Source organism: Pleurodeles waltl, chromosome 8 (assembly GCF_031143425.1).
Source record: "Pleurodeles waltl isolate 20211129_DDA chromosome 8, aPleWal1.hap1.20221129, whole genome shotgun sequence".
Classification (NCBI taxonomy): Eukaryota; Metazoa; Chordata; class Amphibia; order Caudata; family Salamandridae; genus Pleurodeles; species Pleurodeles waltl.
The window spans coordinates 1,402,501,473-1,402,520,615 of record NC_090447.1 but is presented as its reverse complement, the minus strand read 5'-3'; the positions used below and the strand labels follow the sequence as shown (position 1 = coordinate 1,402,520,615).

The window sequence follows — 19,143 nt, the reverse complement described above, 5'->3', positions numbered from 1 at the left end:
GCATAGCCATTGTCCCAAACGCAAGACTGCACATGAGGCCCTTACAACAATGCCTAGCATCACAGTGGTCTCAAGCACAGGGTCACCTTCTAGATCTGGTGTTAATAGACCGCCAAACTTACCTCTCGCTTCTGTGGTGGAACAACATAAATTTAAACAAGGGGCGGCCTTTCCAAGACCCAGTGCCACAATACGTAATAACAACAGATGCTTCCATGACAGGGTGGGGAGCACACCTCGATCAACACAGCATACAAGGACAATGGAACGTACATCAAACAAAACTGCATATCAATCACCTAGAACTTCTTGCAGTTTTTCAAGCACTAAAAGCTTTCCAACCAATAATAGTTCACAAATACATTCTCGTCAAAACAGACAACATGACAACAATGTATTATCTAAACAAGCAGGGAGGGACGCACTCCACGCAGTTAAGCCTGTTAGCACAAAAAATTTGGCATTGGGCAATTCACAACCAAATTCGCCTAATTGCACAGTTTATACCAGGGATACAAAATCAACTCGCAGACAATCTCTCTCGAGATCACCAACAGGTCCACGAATGGGAAATTCACCCCCAAATACTGAACACTTATTTCAAACTCTGGGGAACACCTCAGATAGACTTGTTTGCGACAAGGGAGAACGCAAAATGCCAAAACTTCGCATCCAGATACCCACACAAACAATCCCAAGGCAATGCCCTATGGATGAACTGGTCAGGGATATTTGCTTACGCTTTTCCTCCTCTCCCTCTCCTTCCTTACCTGGTAAACAAACTCAGTCAAAGCAAACTCAAACTCATATTGATAGCACCAACTTGGGCAAGGCAACCCTGGTACACAACGCTGCTAGACCTATCAGTGGTACCCTGCATCAAATTGCCCAACAGGCCAGATCTGTTGACACAGCACAACCAAAAGATCAGACACCCAGATCCAGCATCGCTGAATCTAGCAATCTGGCTCCTGAAATCCTAGAATTCGGGCACTTACAACTTACCCAAGAATGTATGGAAGTCATAAAACAAGCAAGAAGGCCATCCACCAGGCACTGCTATGCAAGTAAATGGAAGAGGTTTGTTTGCTACTGCCATATTAATCAAATACAACCATTACACACAACTCCAGAACATGTAGTGGGTTACTTGCTTCACTTACAAAAATCTAACCTAGCTTTCTCTTCCATTAAGATTCACCTTGCAGCAATATCTGCATACCTGCAGACTACCTATTCAACTTCCCTATATAAAATACCAGTCATTAAAGCATTCATGGAGGGCCTTAGGAGAATTATACCACCAAGAACACTACCTGTTCCTTCATGGAACCTAAATGTTGTCCTAACTAGACTTATGGGTCCACCTTTTGAACCCATGCACTCCTGCGACATACAGTTCCTAACCTGGAAGGTGGCATTTCTCATCGCCATTACTTCCCTGAGAAGAGTAAGCGAGATTCAGGCGTTTACTATACAGGAACCTTTTATACAACTACACAAAAATAAAGTCGTCCTAAGGACCAATCCTAAATTTTTGCCAAAGGTTATTTCACCGTTCCATCTAAATCAAACAGTGGAACTTCCGGTGTTCTTTCCACAGCCAGATACCGTAGCTGAAAGGGCACTACATACATTAGATGTCAAAAGAGCATTAATGTATTACATTGACAGAACAAAGAACATCAGAAAGACTAAACAACTCTTTATTGCATTTCAAAAACCTCATGCAGGAAACCCAATTTCAAAACAAGGTATAGCCAGATGGATAGTTAAATGCATCCAAATCTGCTACCTTAAAGCTAAACGACAGCTGCCCATTACACCAAGGGCACACTCAACCAGAAAGAAAGGTGCTACCATGGCCTTTCTAGGAAACATCCCAATGCAAGAAATATGTAAGGCAGCCACATGGTCTACGCCTCACACATTCACCAAGCATTACTGTGTAGACGTGTTATCCGCACAACAAGCCACAGTAGGTCAAGCTGTATTAAGGACATTATTTCAGACTACTTCCACTCCTACAGGCTGATCCACCGCTTTTGGGGAAATAACTGCTTACTAGTCTATTGCAGAACATGCGTATCTACAGCGACAGATGCCATCGAACTGAAAATGTCACTTACCCAGTGTACATCTGTTCGTGGCATCAGTCGCAGTAGATTCGCATGTGCCCACCCGCCTCCCCGGGAGCCTGTAGCAGTTTGGAAGTTACCTTCAATTATTTATATATGTATCATCTCAACCTTAAATAAGTGCATACTTAGTCACTCCATTGCATGGGCACTATTACTACAATTCAACTCCTACCTCACCCTCTGCGGGGAAAAACAATCGAAGATGGAGTCGACGCCCATGCGCAATGGAGACAAAAGGAGGAGTCACTCGGTCCCGTGACTCGAAAGACTTCTTCGAAGAAAAACAACTTGTAACACTCCGGCCCAACACCAGATGGCGAGCTATTGCAGAACATGCGAATCTACTGCGACTGATGCCACGAACAGATGTACACTGGGTAAGTGACATTTTCATTACCACCCAAAAACCCATACCCACCCTAAAAATTATCTTACCACGCAAAAAAACATACCCACCCTGAATAGTCCTGTACTACCCAAAAACGCATAACCTTAACAACTCCCTTACCACCCAAAACCCCTAATAATATATATGTGTGGGTGTGTGTATGTGTGTATATATATATATATATATATATATGTATAAGCTTTTAACTTACCTGCAGTATACTGTTAACGTGTTAAAGGCATACCTGTTTAAAAAAGAAATGGTTGTAAAAGACTTTCATTGTAAAGGCATTTTCTTGTAAAGCCTTTGTTGTAAAGCCCTCTTGTTTAGCCTTCTTTACAAACAATGTTTCCCTTATCTCTCATCGTGAGCTGACTTTTATTTCTGCATATGATGGGGATTCCTAGTCAGACTACCTTCTCTTTCTGAGCCTCAAGTTTCACATTGGTGCTTTTATCCATATATTCATTCCAAATAGTGGAGTCTTAGTTTGGGCCAAATAAAGCCTTGTTGTCATTACAGCATACCAAGGCAACAAAAGAAACCATGTCAGACTGAATATCAGAAAAGCATGTTTTCTCTAGTTTAACACAAAGGCTTAGGGCAAACAACCTACAATTGTAATACCAGCGTGTGTGTAGAATACTTCTTTGATGTTTTTCTTTCAGAGGCTTGACATATAAGGAAAGTGGAGTCGATATTGAGGCTGGTAATGCTTTGGTTCACAAGATCAAACCATTGGCTGCATCCACTGCTAGACCAGGTAAGACACATAACTCTAAGAGGTAGAAATGCATGTATTTCTAATTCATTTATCTATTTTGGTTCTTTTTTCAACTCTTTGGTTCGATAATGCAATTAAAACAGCATTGATGTACATTCAGATTTGTCGGGCAAGTAAATGGAAATTGAAAAAAACTGTGTATTGTGTATTTAGGTGCATCAATTGGTAATCAGCCTAACAATACAGATCAGGGCCTTAATCAAAGGGAAAATCCAGGATGTTTAAAAAAAAAAAAAAAAATACACCTTATACAATATCTATATTCTGCCCCTGACTTCATAACCGGTATAGTTGGTGGTTCTGACCTTGCTTTTACCCCATAACAATGTATGACATCTGCAAACCAATAATTGAAGTTTGGAGCTTTTTTCAGCTCGAACGCAAAGCAATGCAGAACAAATCAACAAGTCATTTAGTCATAAAATTACACTTTAGTCATAAACTTATTTTTCCTTTCAATGGGTGCTAGGCCAAAGAAACTGTGGTGCACCTCAAATCTTTTGCTAGGAAACTAACATGATCCAGGAACATGTTAATCATGCCACATAAGCAGCATAGGTAGATTAAAGTTCCTAACACCTGTTCATTTCTAAGCCACTCCTCCCTGAACTCTTAACCTTGTGGGTTAACAGTGAATGTCCGACGGGGAGGTTGCCGCCATACAGGCTACCTCCCCACCGACCCCAGTAAGAGTTTCCCGCTAGGCCAGCGGGCGGAAACCAGAGTTTCCGCCCGCTGGCCTAGCGGGAAACAGCCTACAGCATTGTCTCCGGCTTGTAATGCACCTGTTCTCAGCCAGCATTTTCATGGCAGTGGTACCTCCTTGAAACTGCTGGCGGAGAAGAGGGTGGTAATCCCCAAGGCAGTGCTGCTTTCAGCACTGCCCTGGCGGATAAGGACCGCCGCCACCTCCTGGTGGCCCGACCGCCAGGGTTGTGTTGAGATGCTCGGACCGCCGCATTGGTGGCGGTCTCAACGCCATCCACTGCTAGTCTGGCGGTCTTGTGACCACCAGACTCGAAATGAGGCCCTTAAAGTGTTTATAAGAATAGTTCTGTCCACAAATTGTTAATCTTTTGAATATTGACCAGGAACTAGACTGGATCCAGAAGCTTTTTCTCCAGCAGCTGTTCTCTAGTGATGTCAGGTTATTCCGCAAATCTCAAGCCACGGCCCTGCTCTATTGACCAGACATGACAACTCTGGTCGCCACCTTGTGTGCTGACGTCAGTTGCTTTTTGTTTGAGCATTTCAGATAAGTGGAATCAGATCTCTCTTGTTTGGATTTGTAACAATTTTTCCACCAATATTCTTGCCACTGTACCTACTTGCCCACGCTCAACTGAAGATGTCGGACCTTAAAATCTCCCTGTCATGTTGGGAGCAAAGTCTGCCTCCAGCATCTGATAGTGTGTGTCTGTAGTGCCTCTGGATCCAGCCCAATGCTAACAGATGTATCAAAGGTGCTCTTGTGCACATTAAGGTAATCAAGGAGAGAGAGGCCAAGCTGTTTATTGCCAAGACTTGTCAGGGAGAGCACATTTGTTTTAGATCTCCTGCTTTACCATTGGCTTCCAGCAGGCAAGTCTCTGAAGAGTGAACGTTCTCACAAAAAACATCCCATCCGAAAAAATTAGGAGATACAGGAAAGAAGGCTCTTCTGCCTCCTCGGGAATGATCGAATTCTTGGGATAGTTTTTAGAGCTGCCCACGCTCTTCCCCGTCTCCATATTGATATCCTAATTGGGCCAGTATCAATTCTCAAGAAAATGCCTCCCTAATTTCTGGCCCCATCTTCTAATGCTTGAAAGATTGTGGCATTCAAGCAGACTATGTTGGGGATCACTCAGTCTAAACCTTCACCCTCTGGAGTACCACTTGTCTCCGTGGTTTACCTGTGGCTCCAGAAGTGGCTCTTCCTTGTGGTGTCTCCACTCGCATGGAAGTTATCCTGTGGCTGCTGCAGTTCCACGGGCAAAGCCTAAGTCTGTTTTCTGTGTCTGAAGCTGAAGACTGTTCTCCTCACTTGTACTGGCACTTTGTCAGCAATGTTATATGCAGCAGCAGTTTAGCTTTTTGAGCATCTCCTTTGGAGGATCCTAAGTACCCTTACTTGACTGAACAAATCTTGACCACAGCCAGAATGGGAGTGCAGGTTTTTCCTGAAAATCAAACATTGGCAGAGCGTCTCCTGAGTCCACAGAAATGTGATTGAATGAAGACCTTTTTTTGACTCAGTCTGATGCCCTACTTGATGCCTTGGCAGTAACCGTAAAAGCTCTCAATCCATGGCCAGTGTTTGTATACTTGAAAGAATTTCATTTGTGTTGAACCTGAATCTTTTTAGAGGGTGGAAAATTATTGACAAATCCTCAGTTTTGAACTTGCATAAAGATTGTAGTGGGGACAATCGTATTTAAATATAACTCTGTCCCAGCTAACGTTGTGTACTGCAGCCAGTAACTGATCCATGATTGTGTGCTTTTATTAATGACTCTGTAAGCCCATTGTGTGTGTGTGTGTGTGTGTGTGTGGGTGTGTGTGTGTGTGTGTATATATATATATATATATATATATATATATATATATATATACATATATACACATACACACACACCCACACACATACACACACACACACACACACACACACACACACACACACACACACACACACACATACATACATACATACACACAACCCAGGTGCTTAGAAATACAGGGTTCCCCCATGAGGTGTCATATCTGATGCCCTGCCTGCTTTAGCCAAAAATGACATGGAGGCTGACAATTTCTTCAGTATATAGGTGCTGGGTTTTATCTGGATTTCCAAAATAAGAGCGTTTTAGATTTTTCTGCCTGAACATGACATTGAGTACCCTTGGGGGTAACGTTTCAAATGGAAAGTGGCTGATTCCTTGCAGTTTGTCCTACATACCAATGGGGTCAAATACTATTTGCTAACTTAGTTTAAAAACCACCCTCTACCTGGATAGAATCCCTGCTTCCTTTTAATGGGATGCTTCTGATTCTGCTATAGCTGCCTGGTAGAAACCTTTTATGGCACTGCCATTGAACAGACAGATTGACAGACACCGCAGCCCACCTCTGAGGATCAGGAATGTCTTTTGATGCCCCTGTCAAAACAAATCCTTGTGGTGCAGGCCTCTTTGGCCAAGTTCAATAAAAATGCTTTCCCTTTCACTCCCCCGATCGGGAGATGAAGATCGTATGAAAGCAAGATCTTTGTCTGAGGTGAGGAGACCAATGCCTTTTGTTTCTCACCAGGTATACTCATGTCTTGCCAGGCCAGGAACATTGCTATGGAGGGAGGAGCTGTTTTCTCTGCAGATGAGCTAGGTTTTGCAGAACAACCTCGACTATTTAATCTCCATTCTTGATCGGAGAAAACTGAGCTCTTCTGATCTTCCCCGCTGGAGGTCATGGATGTCACCTTGAAAGCACGGTTACTATGATTAAAGTCTGTTTGTGCGGTTTGCGGAGTGTGCATCATAGCATCGAGTTCTTCTATAGAGGTAGGCCAAACTGTCGAATAGATTACTTTTTACTTAGCAAAGCAAGGACTTCTCTACGGCCCAGTGAAAGGCTATGTGGGTCCTCTCAGTGTTTGTTGTATTAGTCCTCACTGTTCAAATCATTTTAGATTTACATTTCATTAAAGCATTGAATTATCTTTTTCCACCTTTTCTCTCTGTGATGCATCAGTGGAAGTTGACTTTAGTATTCCTCTTTATTGTGGCTTCACAATTCAAGGCGAAAAAGATGTCTGTGATCTTTAGATACTCTGTGAATCTACCTTTCATTATGATGTTCCCTGATATTTGGTTTTCACACTTGTATAACTTTCCTTCCCAAAGTTGTTTCTCCATTTCACATTGCTCAGTCCATCACTTTGCAGGATTCCCTTCCTCCTCATCCCTCCAAGGACAATGAGCAGTTGCAGCAACTCAGTCCTAAAAGTGATGTCAGCCTTTACCTAGATAGGCTCCTAGAGTATTGCTTAGATGTTCAGTTGTCTGAGTTTTGCTTGGCAGAAGAAGGCTCTGCAGGAGCATATCTCTCACTAGGGTGTGCTTTCAATCAAGATCTGCCATCCGCTGGCAAAAATGTATCACCAGAAGTGTATTAGGGCACATTCACAAGGGCCTAGACTGCCCCTGCTAGTTGTCCAAAGAAACTCCATGTCTGTATGTTGTGCTGCTACATGGGGCTCAGTCCACACTTTTGCAAAACACTACACACATTTATAATGAATCAGTTTAAGTTTTGCATTCCAACATTCGGTATTCTAGAACCACATACCCAGCACCTGGTGCTTTTCTCTCAGGGGGCAACAAGGGTGCCTTACCTTTCCCTCCCGACATTATCGCTGAATCAGTGGTTTATGTGGATCGTAATCGAATATTGTTCATCTCCTCTGTAAATTTGTTTTATGTGTTATTCTTTCGCAAGGTTTTAGAATGTTGCTTTTTCATGTTTGTTAGGCTGCAATCCTGAACTGGGTGGATTTGCAGGTCTCTTTGACCTCAAAGCAGCGGGTTATACCGATCCTATTCTGGTGTCGGGCACAGATGGTGTTGGAACAAAGCTCAAGGTAACTCGTTAATAGTGAAATGTTAAACTAATTTCACATTCTTTCATTACATGTTTAAATAAAACTGTCTTTGCTTTGTTGCTACAGATGCTATCATTCACCACATTCCAGGGATGAGATTCTTATGCATTTCTCCGTGTATTTTTCTCAAAGGTTGAATCCTCCGTGCATGTGGCTTTTTAAAAACCCATATTTTGGAGAGTCTGGTCAGTGGCAGCCTACCTGTTGAAAAAGGATTGATGTCAAAAAGTGTCCTTAGTAATTTGCTACAATGTTGTAGTTATTGTAATCTGATTGGTTGAAAAAATGAAATGCAGTTTTAAAAAGGTAGGCTACATATTTTGAGATTCTAGAGCATACGTACCCTGCATACCCACCCAATGAGCATGCTGCAACATGTGTGAACCACTTTTCTCAGAAACCTTGAAGGCATTCAGCTTTTCTAGACCTGTAATGCTCATCACAGAAATATGCTGCAGCAAAAGGTGAACTTTTACGTTAAAAGTATTTATGCTGGGGTGGGAGGGGGGGATTGTGACCAAGATGGCAGCCAGTTAGGAGCTCCTCTGTACTACTCCGCCTATTGAATCTGCGAGCTACTTGCCCTGGCCACAATTAAATAAGTTTTCCAGCTGATTCGAGTAGGGAAATGTCTCTTGGGATGGAGCACTCACATTCCGCTCTGAAGACTACTGTTACTGTGAAAAGCGGCTTGACTCAACGAGCGATCCCCCATGCCAGCTCTAAGATGGTTGTGGCTACTGACGTGTCTAGGCGAACAGCCCAGCCCTATGACAACACCGAGGGGATGTGAGTTATCCTTAGCAGTAGATCCTGGTGCCTCAGTCGTGAAGGAATTTCACCCTCAACACTTCGTATCTATACCTCCCAAAATGTCTCGCACCAGCATAATGGGTTGGTCCAAGACTCATTGGCAATTTGACAGCGGCGGTTGAGTGTTGTGGGGTCGTGCTATGATGATTGAGGTCAAGGTCTGGTGCCCAGCGGCTTGGAACCTGGGAACATACCCTCTGCCCTCCTATGAGACTTTGCTGTATACACCTCTGGGGCCTACATAGCTGTGACGACCCACAGCTCGATAAGCACACCGTTACGTGACATGTGGTAGAACTGGGGACCCAGCTACCCTGATCAGAGCCCTGGTGACAACTTGGACGTCACAGTCCCCATATAGAGAATAGAGCATATGGAATAATGCAGCAAACCAGAGGGTGTGAGGGTGCATCTCTGACACTTGTGCAGACCATTGGCTGCGGGGAGCGGCCCACCTGACTGATAGCCCACGCCGCGAATGACCAAGGGTCTGGTACTGACCGCATGCCCTCCAGGGCGGCCCATCACCCGACTTTGGGCCTACCTCGACACGGCATTGAAGAAAAATCCAACAATGATGGAACTGACAGTTTCCTTTCTGCCCTCGGTGCCACTCCAAGTTTCCACACACCAATCATCATCAGGTGTGTAACTTGTGCCTCTCACCGGATCACCAAGAAGCTACCTGAGAGGTGTATCGATCATTCAGATCGAAGAAGACCCTTTGGGACCGAAGAGCTTGCAGGCTGGAGGTGGCACATAAATCACCAGAAGGTACTCCGGATATCTTCGGGGAAGAACATGCACAGGAGGAGGTCAAGCAGGAGGAGGCAGTCTCGATTCACGATTCGGACTCCGATGTTCAGTCCGATAGAGAGAGCCAAGAGGTGACATTGGTGCAACAAGTGAGTACTGTAGTCCCTTCTGCCACCACTAAGACACAAAAAAGCCATTACTGAGGTCCCCAGACCACCACTGCCACCAGACCATGGTCGGTCCCGGAAGGAAGTTTCAACTGCATTGTCAATCGGCTCGGCACCAAAAAATAATGAAGACTACTGCTGCATTTCGGAATGAGCGACAACCAGCAAACAATAGGGACCAATCGGTTCTGCTCCGAGCTGAGAAGGTTCAGCATCGAAAAAGGTCCACCGACCGAAATCATTGGTACCGAAAATAAAATACAGTATTTCTTCAGAGAAAATGAATTCCAGTCACTCCTCCACTACACCGTCTCCTATTGAGCCCATACTAGAAACCATGAATGCTAAACGGCGCCGGTTGTTTGAACAGGACGTATTGTAGCTCCCCCCGCTGTAACTTTTAAGAGGAAGCTAACTTTCCAGGAGGTCTTGGACACCTCACGGTCCCCAAAAAAAGACATTAAAGGACAAGGCCACCATTTCTTCAGCCAAACCTTTACCTCCTCAACCACCATTTTCTCTGCTCCCCTTCCGGCTTCCCCTCCACCTCCTTCTCCTCCTCAGTCTACTGCCTCTCCTACTGCAGGAGATCTCACCCCTCAGGGTTCACCTTTGTTTGTAAAGGAATGTTTAGGGGACAAAGATCAAGGCCAGATCCTGGGGACTCTTATGAACCAGATCCTATCTTTAGCATGGAACCGGATTTGTGTCCTGCACAACCCTTTCCTCTAGAGGATACCACTAACTACCTACAGGTTATTGCTAGGGCAGCCACTTATCCTAATGTGCAGCTCCATAAAGACCCAGTAGAACAGGACTTTTTATTTGATACACTCACCACCACCCACAGAGACATTCAGTTCCTCCCTATGCTTCCATGGATCCTTCGTCACACAGACAATGGTCATGAGGGCTCTTCAGTCCCAAACACACAGGGTTTTTTTTTGTCGCCTAGCATACAGAGGCGGTTCTAGACCATCTAGGACCTCTGACACATCCACCTCCCAAACTACACAAGCCTTAACCTCTTACGCTTGAGGTTCTTTCAGGGTGACATATAGAGGCAACAATTTCAGAAGCAGAGGCAAGAGCACTACCACCCATGGCTCAGCCTCATTTGGAAAACATTGACTACATTCAGCTCCCCAAACCCCAAACACTACCTGTAGAGGGCTTCTGTCAGTATTATCAGACACAATGGACAGAGATAACATCAGACCAATAGGTCCTCCAACATGGTTATTGTCTAGAGCTCATTTCCACACACCCAATCGTTATCCCTCGCACACACAAGTTATTTCACGAACATCTTGCCCTTCTAAAAGAAGAAGTTCAGTCTCTACTCCTCAGATGGCCCATGGAACCTGTCCCATTACAGTATCCGGGAACAGGAGTATACTCACTGTACTTCCTCATCCCCAAGAAAGACGGTTCTCTCAGTTCCTTATTGGATCACAGACGCCCAAATCCATACATTCTTTCAGAACACATTCACATGGATTCTCTTCAGGATGTTATTCCATTCCTTCAACAGTGTGACTTTGTGACGGCTCTAGATTTAAAGGATGTCTATTTCCACATCCCCATCAACAATGCACACCGCAAATACCTAAGGTTTGTGGTTGCAGGAAAACATTATCAATTCAAAGTCCTCCCTGTTGGAGTCGGACCCGCTCCGACAGTATTTACCAAGTGCCTATCCATTGTCGCAGCACACTTCAGAAGACAGACAATACATGTGTTCCCATATCTAGATGACTGGCTCATCAAAGCCAGCCACTACAACAGTGTCAATCCCATACTCAAACCACAGTAAACCTTCTTCTCAAATTAGGGTTCACAATCAACTCCATCAAATCCCACCTACAACCTCTTCAAATTCAACCATATCTAGGAGCCATTCTCAATGCGGAGATGGACTTGGCATACGCCAATCGAGCCCGCATTCACACTTTCCAGCATCTTCTTCCTCAATTTTAGGAGAATCACACTTACACAGTTAGGACTATCATGTGTCTTTTAGGGATGATGGCATCCTGTATTGCCATTGTCCCTTATGCCAGACTAGACATGCTTCTACTACAGCAATGTCTGTCTCGTCAGTGGTCTCAGTCACAGGGTCACCTTCAGAATCTAATGTTGATAGACCGCCAAACTTGCCACTCTCTACAATGGTGGAACTCCACCAATCTGTTAAAAAGGCGGTCTGTTCGCGGCCCTGTTCCTCAGCTCATTCTGACCACAGATGCATCCCTGACGGGTTGGGGCGCACATCTTCAGGACTTCACAATCCAGGGCCTCTGGGATATCAATCACCATTCCATGCACATCAATAATCTGGAGCTTCAAACAGTATTTCTAGCCCTGAAAGCTTTCCTTCCTCACAAAGTTGTGTTAGTGTGGACTGATAACATGTATTATCTACAAATACGGGGGGTCGGCACAGTCATTCCAGTTATCATAACTGACACAAACAATATGGAGTGGGCTCATCACCACCACATTCAACTGCTGGCAGAGTGTCTCCCGGGAACGGACAACGAGTTTGCAGACTTGCTTAGCAGAATGCATCAACAAGTCCATGAACGGGAACTCCACCCGCATGTCTTTCAAAAATACTTCCAGAAATAGGGAACTCCTCAAATAGATCTATTCGCCACCGCAGAAAACGCAAAATGCCAAAGCTGCGCATCCAGGTACCCTCACCCACTGTCCAAGGGCAATGCTCTATGGATGAATTGGTCAGGAATATTTGCTTACACTTTTCCACCTCTCCCACTCATTCCATTTGTGGTTCTGAAACTCAGACAAACATCACTCAGCATGATCCTGTTAGCTGCTACTTGGGCACGTCAGCCTTGATTTACAACACTTCTAGACCTCTTGTAGGTTCCTCACGAGAAGCTCCCCAGTAGGCCAGACCTTCTCACACTGGACCAAGGACAAATCAGACATCCAGACCCTAAGTCACTCAACCTTGCAATATGGCTCCCTAGGTCATAGCGTTTGGTTATCTCCAGTTACGCTCTGAAGGAAGCTTGTAAGCCAACAACTAGAGCTTGATACGCAGCAAAATGGAAACGTTTTGTCTACTACTGCCAGACCAAACACATTCACCCCATTAAAGCATCAGTTCAAGATATTGTTTGCTATTTGCTTAATTTGCAAAAAGCAAACTTGGCTTATGCTTCAATCAGATTACATCTTGCAGCAATAGCTGCATATTTACAAAACAGACAGCAAAATTCTCTGTTTAGAATCCCAGTTATTAAAGCCTTCATAGAATAGAAGGACTTAAAAGGATAATTCCATATAGACTACCCCAGTCCTATCCTGGAGTCCTAATATTGTGCTCACTAGGTTCAAGTGCTCTCCTTTTAAACCACTCCATTCATGTCTCTTTCAGTTCCTTTCTTGGAAAGTGGCCTTTTTTGTTGCTATTACATCACTCAGATGTGTGGGTGAGGTCCAGGCAATAACTTTATAGGAAGCTGTCTTTCAAATGCACGAAGACAAGGTGGTCCTTCATTCAAATCTCATATTCCTACCAAAGTGGTCTCAATTCCACATCAGTCAAACCATTGAGTTGCTGGTTTTCTTTCCACAGCCAGTCTCGGTGGCAGAAAGAGCGCTCCACACTTTAGATGTCAAAAGGGCACTCATGTATTACATTGACAGGGCTAAAGAATTAAGGGCCATATGTACGAACACATTTTTCCATTGACACAGAATGGGAAAAACCCTTTGCTACATCTGGCCCTTAGAAACACTAAACAGCTTTTTGTAGCGTTTTCAGTGCCGCATAGAGGTACTGCAGTATCAAAAAATATAGCTAAGTAGATTGTTAACTGCATACAAACGTGTTGTTAAGGCAAGAGACAGTTGCCTCAGACTCCTAGAACACATTCTACTAGGAAGAAAGGTGCCACAAAGGTGTTTTTTGGAAACATCCCTCTAGCTGACATTTGTAAAGCAGCCACTTGGTCTACACAGCATACTTTCACAAAGCATTACTGTATAGATGCACTAGCACGACAGCAAACCAATGTAGGGCAGGCTGTCCTAAGAACACTTTTCCAGAAAACTGTAATTCCCATAGGCTAGCCACCGCTTCATGGAGGGACTGGTTTACAGTCTATACAGGGAATGTGTATCTACAGCCGCACATACCATTGAATGGTAACTGTTACTTACACAGTAGACATCTGTTCATGGCATGTAGTGCTGTAGATTCACATGCTCTCCCTCTTTCCCGGAAGCGTTGGCCATTTCAGTTACTTTATAATTGTATATATTTGTACACATGTACATACACTTGCATGAACATCTCTTTATACATACTTCTTCTATACTTTCTCTCACCCACCAGTGGGAAAACAATGTAACAAAGGACTCTATGCCCATGCCCATGCCCAGTATTACAGAGAAGGAGTCACTTGATTCTGTGACTCGAAAATGCTTCTTTGAAGAAAAACAACTTGCAACACTCCGAACCCAACACTAGATGGCAGGAGAATGCAGAACATGTGAATCTACAGCACTTCATGCCACAAACAGATGTCTACTGGATAAGTAACATTTTCCATATATATTCACACACCCACTCAAACGTCCAGACAAACACTCTCACACCCAGACACACCCACACAGACACTCTTACACCCACTCTGACATCCAGACAGACTCTCTCACACCAACACTTACACCGAGACACACAGTAACGGACCCTGGGGCTGAAATGTGGGGGGCAATGGATATGATGGGGTCAGGGTAGAGGTAACCTGACCCCCTGTTGTGAATACAAATGTGCACAGCAGAGTAACTGGCTGTAAATCTTTTTTTGTAATATTTGTTTTAATCCGCGAAACCACAACTGTAAACCTTGATGGATGTGTTTGCATCCCTGCTGCACACGGCCAAAGGCTATGCGTGGTGCGGGATTGGTTGGTTATAGGGGGTTGGCCGCAAGGCCAGGCTTGTGGCCAACCCCCACCGCACACGTCTGAAGGCTGTGCGTGGGGCGGGTTGGATGTTTATAGGGCTGTGGTTCCCAACCTTTTGACTCCTTAGGACCCCCACTGAATCATTACTGGAAGCCCGGGACCCCCAAGCAATTTGTACAATTAAAATTTCAAACAAAAAAAAATTATTTTGCAAAAAATACACAAACAAGTACACACCAAACAAAAACTCAAATTGCTAAAGATATATTATTTTTATATGGAAAAAATATGCAAAAAATCAAACAATGTTAATGGGAAGGTTGGTGCTGCATCTCGTCGACTAGCTTTTCAGTGTTTGGTTGTATTTAGGAAAGCTGAATCCTCGGGTCAGATTCTGAATTTCCCAAGTGATTTCTGTTTTTATTTTTTAGGAACATAAAGATCTGAGAAAGCTTTTTCACATAAATATGTGTTGGGGGAAAGGAAATACAACCATAAGGGCCTCTCATCTCTCCATAGCCTCTCCGTGATATGCAATTCATTTGTTTTATAGCACCTCTCATACCAGTGTAGGGTGTTGAAGCACTTTACAGTGGACTACAAGGTGTAGGATTCACATGTCATTCACACTGGTAGGCATTTTCTAAGAGTGCTTGATCTGGAGAAGCACAGACTCAGGATTCAGAACATAAGACAGTGGTTAGCGTTGACTTTAATAAGTACTTCTGCGCAATTAAACCTTGTAAGGAAATGCCTCCTTGGCATGGTTGCCCCCTGACTTTTTGCCTTTGCTGATGCTATGTTTACAATTGAAAGTGTGCTGAGGCCTGCTAACCAGGCCCCAGCACCAGTGTTCTTTCCCTAACCTGTACTTTTGTATCCACAATTGGCAGACCCTGGCATCCAGATAAGTCCCTTGTAACTGGTACTTCTAGTACCAAGGGCCCTGATGCCAAGGAAGGTCTCTAAGGGCTGCAGCATGTCTTATGCCACCCTGGAGACCTCTCACTCAGCACAGACACACTGCTTGCCAGCTTGTGTGTGCTAGTGAGAACAAAACGAGTAAGTCGACATGGCACTCCCCTCAGGGTGCCATGCCAGCCTCTCACTGCCTATGCAAGTATAGGTCAGTCACCCCTCCAGCAGGCCTTACAGCCCTAAGGCAGGGTGCACTATACCATAGGTGAGGGTACCAGTGCATGAGCATGGTACCCCTACAGTGTCTAAACAAAACCTTAGACATTGTAAGTGCAGGGTAGCCATAAGAGTATATGGTCTGGGAGTTTGTCAAACACGAACTCCACAGCACCATAATGGCTACACTGAAAACTGGGAAGTTTGGTATCAAACTTCTCAGCACAATAAATGCACACTGATGCCAGTGTACATTTTATTGCCAAATACACCCCAGAGGGCACCTTAGAGGTGCCCCCTGAAACTTAACCGACTGTCTGTGTAGGCTGACTAGTTCCAGCAGCCTGCCACACTAGAGACATGTTGCTGGCCCCATGGGGAGAGTGCCTTTGTCACTCTGAGGCCAGTAACAAAGCCTGCACTGGGTGGAGATGCTAACACCTCCCCCAGGCAGGAGCTGTAACACCTGGCGGTGAGCCTCAAAGGCTCCCCCCTTTGTCACAGCACCGCAGGACACTCCAACTAGTGGAGATGCCCGCCCCCTCCGGCCCGGCCCCCACTTTTGGCGGCAAGGCCGGAGAAAATAATGAGAATAACAAGGAGGAGTCACTGGCCAGTCAGGACAGCCCCTAAGGTGTCCTGAGCTGAGGTGACTCTAACTTTTAGAAATCCTCCATCTTGCAGATGGAGGATTCCCCCAATAGGGTTAGGATTGTGACCCCCTCCCCTTGGGAGGAGGCACAAAGAGGGTGTACCCACCCTCAGGGCTAGTAGCCATTGGCTACTAACCCCCCAGACCTAAACACGCCCTTAAATTTAGTATTTAAGGGCTACCCTGAACCCTAGAAAATTAGATTCCTGCAACAACAAGAAGAAGGACTGCCCAGCTGAAAACCCCTGCAGAGGAAGACCAGAAGACAACAACTGCCTTGGCTCCAGAAACTCACCGGCCTGTCTCCTGCCTTCCAAAGAACTCTGCTCCAGCGACGCCTTCCAAAGGGACCAGCGACCTCTGCATCCTCTGAGGACTGCCCTGCTTCGACGACGACAAGAAACTCCCGAGGACAGCGGACCTGCCCCAAAAAGACTGCAACTTTGTCTCAAGAAGCAGCTTTAAAGAACCCTGCAACTCCTCGCAAGAAGCGTGAGACTTGCAACATTGCACCCGGCGACCCCGACTCGGCTGGTGGAGAACCAACACCTCAGGGAGGACCCCCGGACTACTCTACGACTGTGAGTACCAAAACCTGTCCCCCCTGAGCCCCCACAGCGCCGCCTGCAGAGGGAATCCCGAGGCTTCCCCTGACCGCGACTCTCTGAAACCTAAGTCCCGACGCCTGGAAAAGACCCTGCACCCGCAGCCCCCAGGACCTGAAGGACCGGACTTTCACTGGAGAAGTGACCCCCAGGAGTCCCTCTCCCTTGCCCAAGTGGAGGTTTCCCCGAGGAAGCCCCCCTTGCCTGCCTGCAGCGCTGAAGAGATCCGTTGATCTCTCATAGACTAACATTGCAAACCCGACGCTTGTTTCTACACTGCACCCGGCCGCCCCCGCGCTGCTGAGGGTGAAATTTCTGTGTGGGCTTGTGTCCCCCCCGGTGCCCTACAAAACCCCCCTGGTCTGCCCTCCGAAGACGCGGGTACTTATCTGCAAGCAGACCGGAACCGGGGCACCCCCTTCTCTCCATTATAGCCTATGCGTTTTGGGCACCACTTTGAACTCTGCACCTGACCGGCCCTGAGCTGCTGGTGTGGTAACTTTGGGGTTGCTCTGAACCCCCAACGGTGGGCTACCTTGGACCAAGAACTGAACCCTGTAAGTGTCTTACTTACCTGGTAAAACTAACCAAAACTTACCTCCCCCAGGAACTGTGAAAATTGCACTGTGTCCACTTTTAAAGTAGCTATTTGTGAATAACTTGAAAAGTATACATGCAATTGAAATGATTCAAAGTTCCTAATGTACTTACCTGCAATACCTTTCAAACAAGATATTACATGTTAAATTTGAACCTGTGGTTCTTAAAATAAACTAAGAAAAGATATTTTTCTATAACAAAACCTATTGGCTGGATTTGTCTCTGAGTGTGTGTATCTCATTTATTGTCTATGTGTATGTACAACAAATGCTTAACACTACTCCTTGGATAAGACTACTGCTCGACCACACTACCACAAAAATAGAGCATTAGTATTATCTCTTTTTACCACTATTTTACCTCTAAGGGGAACCCTTGGACTCTGTGCATGCTATTCCTTACTTTGAAATAGCACATACAGAGCCAACTTCCTACATTGGTGGATCAGTGGTGGGGTACAAGACTTTGCATTTGCTGGACTACTCAGCCAATACCTGATCACACGACAAATTCCAAAATTGTCATTAGAAATTGATTTTTGCAATTTGAAAAGTTTTCTAAATTCTTAAAAGACCTGCTAGGGCCTTGTGTTAGATCCTGTTTAGCATTTCTTTTAGAGTTTAAAAGTTTGTAAAAGTTTGAATTAGAACCTAGAACTAGTTGTAGATTCTTAAAAAGTATTCCAACTTTTAGAAGCAAAATGTCTAGCACAGATGTGACTGTGGTGGAACTCGACACCACACCTTACCTCCATCTACAGATGAGAGAGCTAAGGTCACTCTGTAAACTAAAGAAAATAACAATAGGCCCCAAACCTACCAAAATACAGCTCCAGGAGCTTTTGGCAGAGTTTGAAAAGGCCAACCCCTCTGAGGGTGGCAACTCAGAGGATGAAGATAGTGACTTGGAGGGAAATTCCCCCCCTCCAGTCCTACTTAGGGAGAGCAGGGCTTCTCAAGCCCTGACTCCACAAATAATAGTCAGAGATGCTGGTTCCCTCACAGGAGGGACCAACAACTCTGAAATCACTGAGGATAACTCCAGTGAAGAGGACATCCAGTTAGCCAGGATGGCCAAAAGATTGGCTTTGGAAAGACAGATCCTAGCCATAGAGAGGGAAAGACAAGAGATGGGCCTAGGACCCATCAATGGTGGCAGCAACATAAATAGGGTCAGAGATTCTCCTGACATGTTGAAAATCCCTAAAGGGATTGTAACTAAATATGAAGATGGTGATGACATCACCAAATGGTTCACAGCTTTTGAGAGGGCTTGTGTAACCAGAAAAGTGAACAGATCTCACTGGGGTGCTCTCCTTTGGGAAATGTTCACAGGAAAGTGTAGGGATAGACTCCTCACACTCTCTGGAAAAGATGCAGAATCTTATGACCTCATGAAGGGTACCCTGATTGAGGGCTTTGGATTCTCCACTGAGGAGTATAGGATTAGATTCAGGGGGGCTCAAAAATCCTCGAGCCAGACCTGGGTTGACTTTGTAGACTACTCAGTGAAAACACTAGATGG

At 45.1% G+C, this 19,143-nt stretch overlaps 1 protein-coding gene across 2 annotated transcripts in view; it reads left to right on the top strand.

Annotated features, from left to right (window-relative positions):
- The window catches only part of LOC138248680 (trifunctional purine biosynthetic protein adenosine-3-like), a 329,279-nt gene that overhangs the window by 167,064 nt on the left and 143,072 nt on the right, over nt 1-19,143 (top strand). For both annotated transcript variants that reach the window (XM_069202471.1, XM_069202472.1), the window contains 2 exons: nt 3,198-3,292; nt 7,819-7,928. In XM_069202471.1, the coding sequence (XP_069058572.1) occupies nt 3,198-3,292; nt 7,819-7,928 (205 nt within the window). The remainder of the gene's footprint in view (nt 1-3,197; nt 3,293-7,818; nt 7,929-19,143) is intronic.